Below are 12,351 nucleotides of genomic sequence, written 5' to 3'. Positions count from 1 at the left end.
AAGATTCACATCCTAGAATTATTCCTATTACAAAAGAAACTAAATATTCAGAACTGTAAGCAAAACATAGTTCACAAAAATGCCTGAGTCCCCATATTAACTCTTATATTCTTATCATGTGAAGCACAGAGTAAAATATCAATTTAATCCTAGCAAATTAAGAAAAAATAATATGGTAAGTTGGTTTTACATAAACAACATTGAAAAGAAACACATTTTAAAAAAAATTTTCATAGTAAGGAAAAGAATTATTATAAACTTACACGAACACCACATTTGAAATTTTACTTCTATTTAAAAAATGGAATAATCTGTATAAAATAAATTTATGTTGGACAAATGATAGAAAAATGAAGGAAAATTATCATGCCCTATTAAAGTGAAACAAAATACAAACATAAAAGTTTAAATATAGTCTGTCTATTCTTATATACTTCTTATGGTATAATATTTCCAGGAAAAGTAAAATAAAAACCAAAAGTTAGATGTTAATACCTAATCTAGCCATTTCCAACCCTACACTGCTGTGCTCAAGAAGTGAGAAGAGTTTAGTACTCTCTTGTTTTTATTCTTTAAACTCACCTGTTGAGAGTAAAAGAGGTAGAAGACAGAGTAGAAGTAGAAGAAACAGGTTTGGTTCTTTCCAATAAACCAAGGGAGTTAGGAAGAAAACAAAACCAAAAAATATATACACCATCCTCATTTCTCTTATCCTTGAGAAAAATGCACTTACTATTATCTAATTTATACATTATGGTAATTCTCCAATACTCCTCAATATGTGTTTATTACCAAAGCCCTGCCCTAGAAGAGTTTATATATTTAAAAAAAAAAAAGAAGAAGAAAGAAAAAAGCTTTTAAAAAATGAGACGGGAAGCCATTATCAGTAACGTAGGACTTTGTAAAAATGTCGACTTACATTCATTTTGGACTATTTCTGCTCTTAAAATTTAAAAAAAGGAAAGAAAAAAGATAGACTAATTGATTCTGGTATCCACGACCTGATTTTGGACTTCAAAAATTCTTTCAAAGTGGTGCTTTTCATTAATAATTAAATCTTGCTTATTCCAGGAGCCCATTTTCCCATTTATGGATTATATATGCTTTTGTAGACATTCATTTCCCCCTATGGTCCTTTTAAGTGTTTCTACCTATCCTTAATAAAAAACAAAACAACAAAAAAAGTGAAAATGTAAATAAAACATAAACCAGTAAATGTGCTCTTTTTCCAAGTGTGGTTAAAGTTAGGAGTGGAGATGGTAAAGTTATAAAGATTTTTAATTTTCTGCATTTCATTTCTTCCATACTAATCTAATACTATCCTCCTCCATCACTGCTAGTATATAAACAACCTATCTTTTAAATATGAATTAAATTAACATTTGGAATAGCAGTAAGAAAACTGATTGCAATCATAATATTCTCCAAATAGCAGCTAATCTGATACTTTAACAATCTTCATTCATTTCTTTTAGATTAAAAACGTGTGATATACTTGTTCCCATATCTTACAAATTATTCAAAATGCAGGTCTGATTTACTTAAAAGACAAGTTATACCACTCACCCCAGGAGTAATGGATTATGTGTGTGAATTACCAACTGGTGGCATTTCCTTTAATAATTTCAAATTAAGAGTTGAGAAAATAAGAAAAATTAGGAGAAACTGTAAAAGCCAGTGTGCTCATCCTCATCTGAGGCCTGACAATTGTGCCAACACTATACTAATTAAAACCAAAAGTTTGGTAGCAATCATCTCAGGTGAAGGCTTTTTTTCATTTCTTTGAAGATGTGGTTCCTAATGCATGGAGTGTTCTCTTTTAGCTGAAACACCCAAAAGCTTCTTTAATACTTGCTTTGTGAATTCCTCACTGCTCCCTTCTCTGTAAACAATACTACACATACTTTGTATATCTCTACACTGCACTCACCAGGTAATCATTTGTATACTTGTCTTTCTGTCCTTTACCCTAACCACACTTGAGCTTCAAGGTAAATAGTGTCATATTCATCTTTGAGTACTTTGTACCTATGCCTGGTATGTAGCATAAAATCACTCAATATTTTTGAAGGAAGAAAACTGGAAAAACTCTCAATGACTGGTATTTGAACTTCAAAATCTTTTTAAAGACAGTCACACTGCAGTAGGATTAAGAAATGTTTATTTTATAAGAGACATAAGTAGAATCTGTTTTCCTTAATGGATTGTTTCTTTAAATACAAAATTAAATTTGTGTGTGTGTGTGTGTGTGTGTGTGTGTGTGTGTAACAGTATTTTACTATTAAATACCACTTCCTATTAACAGAATCTAATCTTTTATACACATGAGCAATGATACACATGGCAAGGTATAAGATGTGCCAGGACCTAGAATAAAACAAAACACAAACCAATTCCCAAACTGGAATCATTTTAACATCACCAATGAAGAAAGGAGGGATGGGGAGGATAAGGCATAGTGTAAATAATTCTAAACTGGTACATAACTTCTAAACCAATAATAATTTTGGTTGTAGAATATATCACTTGATTATAAATCAGTACTTCAACTTAGACGAGATTTTCAGAATAGCAAGTAGACAGATCTTTCTCAGCGATGAATTCTATCAATGTGATCAGTGTGTGAGAAACAGTGTGTCTATCCTTCTTCCCTCCCGCTAATTACTCTCCTTTTATTGTTTGTTCTCATGTTTGTGCCACATGTAGGCCAGAAACCTTGATTTGTAAGGCAAGCCGATTTTGTGGTATGTATAGTAACTTCTCCATCTTTTTAGTTGATTTTCTGAAATAGCTTATGTCAAAACTACGAAAAATAATATATTTAAGCAAAGGAAAGGTTTTCTTATTGTCCTAACGTATGAGAATGATTTAAGGTATTTAAGTTGAAAATCTCTGTTATAGCAAATCTACATAAATAGCAAATACAGCAAGGGTAAGAGTCAGGACACATTTTCTGAATGAGTAGCAGTCTAGATCAACATTTTAAAAAATGAAGAACAACATCTAGCATATATTTTTAAAAAAATCTTTAAATTTTACTAGTTATAAAAATTTTATGCAACTATTCAAAATGCAAGAAATAAAGAGATAAATTATTTTTCTAATTGTTGGAGCCTAAGAATTTCTTGGTCAACTGAAATTCAACTGAAATTTCATAACCATCCAAAAATGGTTATGAAAAACCTCAAAAGCATTTAAAAACACCAAGCATTACATTGTTACGTTCATTATTTCAAGATTCAAGTAGTACTTTCATGATCAATGAGAACATTCAAATTTATGAAAACACAAAAATTTCTGAAACGTTTAAAACTAATAATGTGATTTACTCTGATGCTATGAAATCTTATAAACCTTACAAAGAAAGGTAATAACTGTAGTTTTACTCATCAGAACTAAACTACCAGCTGAAGATTTCTCTGTCAAATGTAAAACTCAGCTTAATTTAACAGAAACATAATGCAATAGAATAGCTTTTACTTAAAATCTCTATTTACAGAATGTGATTTACTCAAAAGCAGATATAAAATAAAAAAATTCTAGGACATGAATTATTTCAGAAACATGAATCTCTCTTTAGACACAATGGAAACATAGTAAAGTTCCAGAAAGTAAGGAAAAAAAAGGTTTTAAAAAAAAAAAAAAGGCAGTGAAAAACTCCTATTAAGGAGGATGGTGTATATATACTAAACAAAGGCAATCAGAATCCTTACCTTTGGGCTGCTGTTTTTACTATTGCTATCTGTGCATTAGCATGAGGAAAACGTCTTACAGTTCCAGAACATAATGATGCATTTTGTGTACTTTCACTGCGGAGTCAAGAAACAAAGAATAATTTAAACAGGGAAAAATTACATGCACTTATGCAAAATAAACCCTTTAAAATCTAAGCATACACACACAAAAACCTGTAACACTTAAAGAAAACTTTTTATACATAAACCCATTGACCATGTTAAATTGTCCATTAGTTTTCCACTTTCTGAATTTGTCTCTGAAATGTTTCCAATCCAGTTCATGAAAGAAGATATAGAACACTAGAACAGAAATCAGGAATCCTAAATGAATGTTTCACACTGTAAGAATTCCTGTAAATTAATCCCGATATATTTCCTCTCCTTATTCTCTACTTAAGACTATCTATGTACTATGAGTATACAAACTATGTACTATGAGTATATAAGTTTTCTTATATGCCAAGATAATACTAAATGTTAATTATAAAAAAAAATCAAAAGCGCTAAATTCTACTTTCGATTCTACCACTGACTTGAAAATTATTTAGCCTTTATGTACCTCACTTGTCTATAAATTGACAAAGTAGAAACAAAATAGTGACTTTAACCCTATTTCTGGGATATGTAACAGTCCAATTGTATCAGTAATAGTGGTTCACTATGACAACCACTAGGAAAGATGAGTTATATCTAGAAGAGAAGGGGAATTAAGAAATCTTAAAAAAAAAAAAAAAAGAAAAAGAAAAAGAAAAGAAAAGAGTCCCTCATTGAGATAATCCTGGTAAGTATTTCCTAAAGGAGACATGACCTACTTCTAATATTATAACCAAGATTTTGCTAACTTCATGAAAGCAAGCTCATCTTATGAAATCTTAGTCTACTGAAATTTTTCTTTCAATATTTTAATTCCAAACCAAGAAATCACTGCAATCAATCCTATTCCCAAGATTCAAAGCAAAGATGCCCACTGTGTAGGATTAGCTCTACTGACAAAGTGAAAAGAAAAGGTGTAAGTTGGAATGGCCAATTAGTTTTTGGTGTCAAACTCTTTATCTTTTCTGTAGGAAGGTGTGGTGAAGTGCCTATACCTCAATTTTTTATTGTTGCTCAACATGTTAAGTCCAATTGGGTTGCCTTTCAAAGGTTTCAGGCTTTCAGTCCTGCTTCGTTTTGCACATGTCTTCCAAGGATCACCAGAACTAGTAGCAACAATTTCAGATTGACGCTTTAACTGTAAAAACCATAAATGTTAAAGTCAATAAACAACATAATAAGGTAATTTATCAACAATTATTTGAAAACCCATTTATTAGAAAAGCGATAAAAACGTACCAGATATTGGGGATGGGGGAGAAGGATGGCAGAGGCACAGATCTAAGAGTAATTCAACTGTAGTACTTTTTTTTTTCCCTTAAGGACAACATAAATAGGTAGGAACATGGGTGTTTAGCATACTATTTCCTTTTCATTTCAATATCACCAAGATATTTGAGAAAATTAAAAAAGAAAAACAGAAGGGATAAGGTAGAGGATCTTAAGATAGCTCTTTCCCAAAAGCAAAAAATAAACATTTCCCCTGCTTAACAGGCCTTGATGGTACCTGTAGGACAGTACAGCCAAATATGGCAGTAAACTGTCATTGTACAGGGACTTGGGCTTTAGCACCAAAGTTTCTATATAAACACAGAAACCGAGATGATGTCTTCATATTTTCATACTTGAAAATAATAATACAAACATATCAATAACAATCACTTTGCGGAGATTACAGTATGACAACAGCATGGCTCATTCCTTGGGAAGTTCTTCTCAACAAAGAAACCTAGTTTTATGACATTCTTTGCACAAGATATTTAAAAGCTGTTTTCAGACTTGTTAATACAAAAGTCCTCAGTTCTTAGTAATAATTTACCCAAAACAACACTTTAAAAATCATTCTTACCTACTTTTAGTTTTGAAACAGCAGTCTAATATTTTATTTTTTACTCTTTTACAAGAAAATATAGTCATAAGAAGATAATAACTTGGCTTTTAGCCCCACCAATTATCTCCACAGAAACCTAACAGTTCCCTAAAAAAAAATATCTCCCACAAAAAATGTCTTCTGGAGAAGAGCTCACTGTGCCAGCACCATTCTTGTTTTTAGGCATATCTGTATCACAAAACTCCAAAAAGCTCCATTTTGAAAACAATGCTTATCACCTTGAGACATTTTTTACTTCTAAATCTTTTACAACCATGTACTTAGGACTCCTTCATTTATGGTGATGGCAGATTAGATAATGCAGCTCAATCTTCCCTCTACTCTCTGAAAACTAGAAAAGCTGGACAAAATAGAAATTTTCTTAAAAAAAGAAAATCTGTTTGAAGCACCTGAGGGCTACCAAGGCAGTGAAGAATTAAGAATTAAGATCAGGGACAAGAAACTCAAGAGATCTGAGCCCAGATTCATATTTTTCTCTGAGACACCTGTTGTCTCCAGAAGATGCAACTTCTGGAGTTGCAGAAGATGAGAGGCTGAGAAGCTAAGCTGAACTCCCAGAAGACTCAGACAACTGGGGAGACAAAAGCAGAGTTCAACATCCACCAAGTATGGACTGCCTCATAAACACCTCAAAATCTGAATGAGGATATAGCCTATGAATAAGGGTGAATTACAACTATAAATCCAGCTTCCATTCATCTCAACCTCCAACTCAATTAAGTCAGTTCTCCAGTTTTAGCGTAAATCCAGAATTACCTGGATGGTTTGTTAAAACAAATTGGTGTGTCCAACTCTTACAGTTTACTCTGATTGAGTAGGTTTGGGATGAACCTGAGAATATGCATTTCTAACAAGTCCCCGGGTGATGCAGATACTGCTAAAAAGGAAACTACACTTGGAGAACCACTGGCTCAAGGTGATCTGAGATTGCTAATGCTCCTCCTGGTCACTAGCCAAAAGTAAACGTACATCCCTACAGGAAGAAAATATTATCCTAGGCCTCAAATTATCTCTGTGACTTTTCATATGCAATATCTACCAATCATAAGCAAGCTCATAAAGAAGACAATGTGATCAAAACCAAGACACAACTGATAACAGGAACAGAACTATAGGGGATACAGATAAAAGGGGTTATCACACTGTTTCATTTCCATTAGAAAGAGAATACAATCACTTCTGCATTTGGTGACCCTTTTTCACAGAAACAAAGTGTTACTGTAGAAAGATAACTCAGGAATCAAACAGAATTGTTTCCTAGCCAGGTAACTTTCCTTATAATCACGGGGTTATTTTATGCATCAACAAAGCTATATACGAACTGCCTAGCTCTGGAATGGACAAATAGATAGGAATTCAGTAATTATTAATTCCCACTCAAGTAGAAACACAGATATCCTCAATCAGAAAGTCCATAAATTATTTTACCATAAACAATTGGTCATTAAGCTACATTCATCTGAAATTTTAGGACATCCAGTCACTGTGACTTTGGCCTATTCCTTTGTTATTTTGCAAAAATGCCCTAAGTCAGTGTTTCTCAGTGTGGTTCCCTAAACGAGCAGCATCAGCAATACCTAGAACACCTTAAAATGCAAATTATCAGGCCCCACTCCAGAACTCCTAAATCAGAAACTGTGGGAGTAAAGTCCAGCAATCTGTTTTATCAAACCTTCCAGGAGATTCTGATGTACACTAACACTGGAGAGCCAGTGCTGCAGGTGATTTTGATACATGTCCTGTTAAGAATCTGGGAAGCGGGGCTTCCCTGGTGGTGCAGTGGTTAGGAATCTACCTGCCGATGCAGGGGACACGGGGTTCGAGCCCTGGTCTGGGAAGATCCCACATGCCGCGGAGCAACTAAGCCCGTGAGCCACAGCTACTGAGCCTGAGCTCTAGAGCCCGAGCCACAACTACTGAAGCCCGCGCACCTAGAGCCCGTGCTCTGCAACAAGAGAAGCCACCGCAATGAGAAGCCCGCGCACCACAACAAAGACCCAACACAGCCAAAAATAAATAAATAAATAAATTTTTAAAACAAAAGAATCTGGGAAGCAAAAGTTTCCATTAAAGACTAATCATATAACTTCATTCCTCTGTATATAGATAATTACAACTAATATTTGAGTGCTTACTATGGATAGGCATTATGCTAATTACTTTATATTCAATATCTCATTTAATCTCCATATTTTATACATTTCAGTAGTTCTTCAGATTGGGATTCAGAAACTGCACCTAAAATATCAGATCAATTACTTGATGCTATTGAGTGACAGGATTAACATGCTCAAATTTCCCACTTTAAGTCTCTTTCTCCAACAAAATCTCTCCACCATATACCACCTTAAACTTTACTGAAACTCTACCCCTATGCTATTAAAGATCCTTGAGCTTAAAAAGCAAAGTAACTTGTCCAAACTAGTTAAAAGGATTTGAACAAAGTACTGAACTGACTCCAAAGCCTATGCTTTCCCATACTACACTGTATAAGGAATTTTTATAGTATTATTTGTAGACATATAAATTCTTAACAAGAGGCAAAACCAAACTATGTTATTCCAGATAACACTCAAAATCATTAGGATACAGAAAATCTCAAAATCAAAGGAACTGCACTAAAAATTCCTTTATATAAATGTAGAAAGTTAATCCTTCCTCTTTAAGAACTGGTTAAGGGCTTCCCTGGTGGCGCAGTGGTTGGGAGTCCGCCTGCCGATGCAGGGGACGCGGGTTCGTGCCCCGATCCGGGAAGATCCCACATGCCGCTGAGCGGCTGGGCCCGTGAGCCATGGCCGCTGAGCCTGAGCGTTTGCAGCCTGTGCTCCGTTGCGGGAGGGGCCACAGCAGTGAGAAGCCCACGTACCGCAAAAAAAAAAAAAAAAAATAACTGGTTAAGCCAAAATTATCTCACCCAATATATAGGCATATAATTCAGCTAATTCAACATATTTCTGATCAAGTGCTTAAACATTTCCAAATTTTCTTTTTAAGAAAGCATTTAGGCATAGCAATAGATAACCCAAAGTCCATCATTAGAGCAAGATTTGCATAAGAATTTGCATAAGGCAAATTCTTAAATTTCCCAATTCTGCTGCCCTAGGGTACTATCAAAAGCTATACGCACTTCAGTCAGCAATAAGACAACCAGTACTTCTGGTTTTGCAGATATCTCATGAAAAACTTTTACTGTATTGTCAAAGTCCCTTAGGAAAGGTTCCTTACTATTTGTTATACTTAGAAAGTAGTTGGGGTGGTGGGGGAGGATATCACTCCACAGGAGAATCACAGGATGTACATTTCTAAAAGATTCTCCTCCCACACAGTCATAAACCTATAGGACATAATTCCAGGTGCAAGAAAATTTAGAGATACCTGTTGAATTAAAATACAACATATAGGGGGGCTTCCTTGGTGGCGCAGTGGTTGCGCGTCCGCCTGCCGATGCAGGGGAGCCGGGTTCGCGCCCCGGTCTGGGAGGATCCCGCGTGCCGCGGAGCGGCTGGGCCCGTGGGCCGTGGCCGCTGGGCCTGCGCGTCCGGAGCCTGTGCTCCGCAGCGGGAGAGGCCGCGGCAGGGGGAGGCCCGCATACCACAAAAAAAACAAAAAAAAAACCATATAAACTATATTAGACGTGTGGCACATCTACGTCTCTTTACGTAATTAATAATTTTTATTTTCTCTCATTTTATTTGTGCTCTTGGTAATCTACATCAAATTACTGGGAGAAATAAGGTGTAAAGCAAAAATTGAACGCTTTATGGCTATCTCACAGATTACAGCACTACTATTACTAAACAGAAGATGATATATTCAGCCTAAGGGCCCCCAAAAAACTTTAATTTTCCTTCCCCTCCAACCCCTTCTTTAGCAGCCTAACAGAGTTTTCTAGGTAATGCAAGCACAACATCAGGAGAACTCCTGTGGACAAATGGATTAGCACAAAACAATCACATGATTATAAAACTATAAACATGGGCCTTAACTGATGTCAGAAAAGCAACTATAAACACATGCTTATTTGAAAAGGAAAACCAGCTTACAAAGGTTCAATAACACTGCTCTTTATGGAAGATTTGCTAGTGCCAACTACTAGGTGGATTACATGTTCTCATAATTCTTACAACCATCCTATAGAGTAGATAGTTGCAAGCAGACCTAAAATCTGATATTCTGCCTAACTACTCTAATATACCAGCCATCCAAAAAAGCTATGTTGCCCTCAACTGGATATCAATCTGTACAGAAAATATTTACACAGTATAAACAATGATACAGGGGTCAGCAAACTTTCTCTGTAAAGGGCCAGACAGCAAATATTTTAGTCTTTGTGGGTCACACAGTCTCTGCTGAAACAAATCTGTTCTTATAGTACAAAAGCAGTCATAGACAATATATGAACAAATAAGCACAGTTGTTTTCTGATAAATATTTATGGATACAGATTTGAACTTCATATAATCTTCATGTCACAAAACAGCATTCTTTTGATTTTTTTCAACCATTTAAAAAATGTAAAAACTACTCTAGTTCATAGACCATACGTTGTGGGCCAGATTTGGCCTGTGAGCGTTGGTTTGCCAACCCTTATGTTTTAACATTAATCATTAATAACTAATAAGTAACTAATAAACAGCCAGTTACCAAAATATAAGCTCCATAGGAATAAGAAACTTGTCTGTTTTGCTCTCTATCATCTAGAACACTGTGCTCAATACATATTTGCTGTATGAATGTGTATCTCATTGGGACTGCTAAATGTGCAAAAGTTATCAACATGTGGACCTTCCACCCAAACTTATCACACATCACAAGGCCAATTTAACTAAAACAAAAAAGTATTCAAGAAATTTAGCACCTAAAATAAGATAAGAAAATAAGATAACCTAAAAGAATCTATTAAATGATTAGAGACATTAAAAACATATATTAAAGGCACTGAAATTCTTAAAAACAAAATGGAAACTGAAACAGTACAGAAAGAACTAGACACTATGAAAAACACAAAATTTTGAAAGAGAACCAACAGAAGTTCTACAAATGATGCCACTGAAATTAAAAAAAAAAGAATGGATAGATTAAATTGCATATTAGATATAGCTGAAGATAAGTTCGTGAACTGGAAGACAAAGCTGAGGAAACCATGTAGGATATGGTACAGGGATGATTTCTTTCTTTGCCCTTTATCCTTTCTTTTTTTCTTTTTCATATAAAATATATGTAGGACATGGAAAAAAATGATGGCCTTATTATATCTAATAAAAGTTAGTTCCAGAAAAAATGGGAAAATCAATATTCACAGAGATAATAACTAAAATTTTTTCAGAATTAATAAAAAGATATGCATCCTTTATATAAAGAGGCATAATGAAACTGCAGAAATCCAAAGGCAAAGAGATTATTCTGTGGAAGAGAAAGGGAACACTAAGACACTCTGAACCAAAATAAAGGCTTTCTCCTAATTCCATGCTCATTTTTGAATGCAAAAAAGGGACTATATTAGTTTAAACCAATGTTCCATATGGACCTATATATTACCCACAAGCCATTAAAAATCCAGGGATATTTAAAACCCTGGGATACACAAAGACTTTCTAAGGGACAAATGGGCATGGATAATTTTAAGAAAATCAACTCCTAAATCCTCAATCTCCACTTTAACACTTTCTTAAATTGGTTTCCCTTTAAAACCCATCTGTAGAAAAGGTACATATAATATCTCCTTTCCTATCTCCACTTTCACACTAAACCTTTTTCCACTTTACAAAAGACATAATTCTCATTTATTGTATTAGAGTCTAAAATACTCCTGAAAGGAACAATTTGACATAATAGTATCTGGAATCTCTTTTGGCACATGAAATAGTAGTAGGGCTTCATATCTTTCCCTGTTTTATATATATTTCTGTTAAAAGTGAACCACAGGTTAGAAACTGAGTGTTCTGGACCAAATTAAGATTTTCTTAATACAACAATAATGCAAAATGGAAAAGCAAAAGTAATGAAAATTTGCATCCAATGACTTTGTATCTTCTACTCCAGTTATTATCAAGAAAAGCACTGCCCCAAGGAACAAATCATGTGAAAACAACTCAAAGAAAGCATTAAAAAAACAAAAACAAAACCAACAAACCCTTAAATTTGCATGCCTTTATTACAACCAGGTAAAAAAAACTTAGGTCAAAACCAAGGCTGCACTTTTCTGCCTAGAATTCTTAAGTGAAATGTCATCATGAAGATGCAGATTAACATGTATATTTGAAATGAAAACAGAAAAAAACCACTATTTATTATAGATAAATAATACATTTGATTTAATTGACTGGCTGTACTATAGACTGGCCTTGTCAAGTAAGTTATATGTAGACATTTTCCATAGATCAAAAGAGTTAAATATGCAGTTCTTTTAAAGAAAATATACAAAAAACCCAAAATATTTTACAAAAAAAAAATTGGTGGGCTTCCCTGGTGGCGCAGTGGTTGAGAGTCCACCTGCCGATGCAGGGTTCACTGGTTCGTGCCCCAGTCTGGGAAGATCCCACATGCCGCAGAGCGGCTAGGCCCGTGAGCCATGGCCGCTGAGCCTGCGCGTCCGGAGCCTGTGCTCCGCAATGGGAGAGGCCACAACAG

General features: G+C 34.7%; 1 protein-coding gene across 8 annotated transcripts in view; it reads right to left on the bottom strand.

Moving 5' to 3' along the window:
- The window catches only part of SENP6 (SUMO specific peptidase 6), a 109,240-nt gene that overhangs the window by 67,327 nt on the left and 29,562 nt on the right, over window positions 1-12,351 (bottom strand). For 7 of the 8 annotated variants that reach the window (XM_028494710.2, XM_024132957.3, XM_024132958.3 and 4 more), the window contains 2 exons: window positions 4,826-4,968; window positions 3,714-3,809 (listed from right to left, as the gene is read on the bottom strand). In XM_028494710.2, coding sequence (XP_028350511.1) covers window positions 3,714-3,809; window positions 4,826-4,968 — 239 coding nt within the window. Of the gene's footprint in view, window positions 1-3,713; window positions 3,810-4,825; window positions 4,969-12,351 lie in introns of those variants that run through there. The other variant, XM_024132962.3, reaches the window with a different exon arrangement.

This window comes from Physeter macrocephalus, chromosome 10, assembly GCF_002837175.3.
Source record: "Physeter macrocephalus isolate SW-GA chromosome 10, ASM283717v5, whole genome shotgun sequence".
Taxonomy (NCBI): domain Eukaryota; kingdom Metazoa; phylum Chordata; class Mammalia; order Artiodactyla; family Physeteridae; genus Physeter; species Physeter macrocephalus.
Note: the sequence above shows the minus strand (reverse complement) of the source record. Positions and strands in the feature narration are given on the sequence as shown.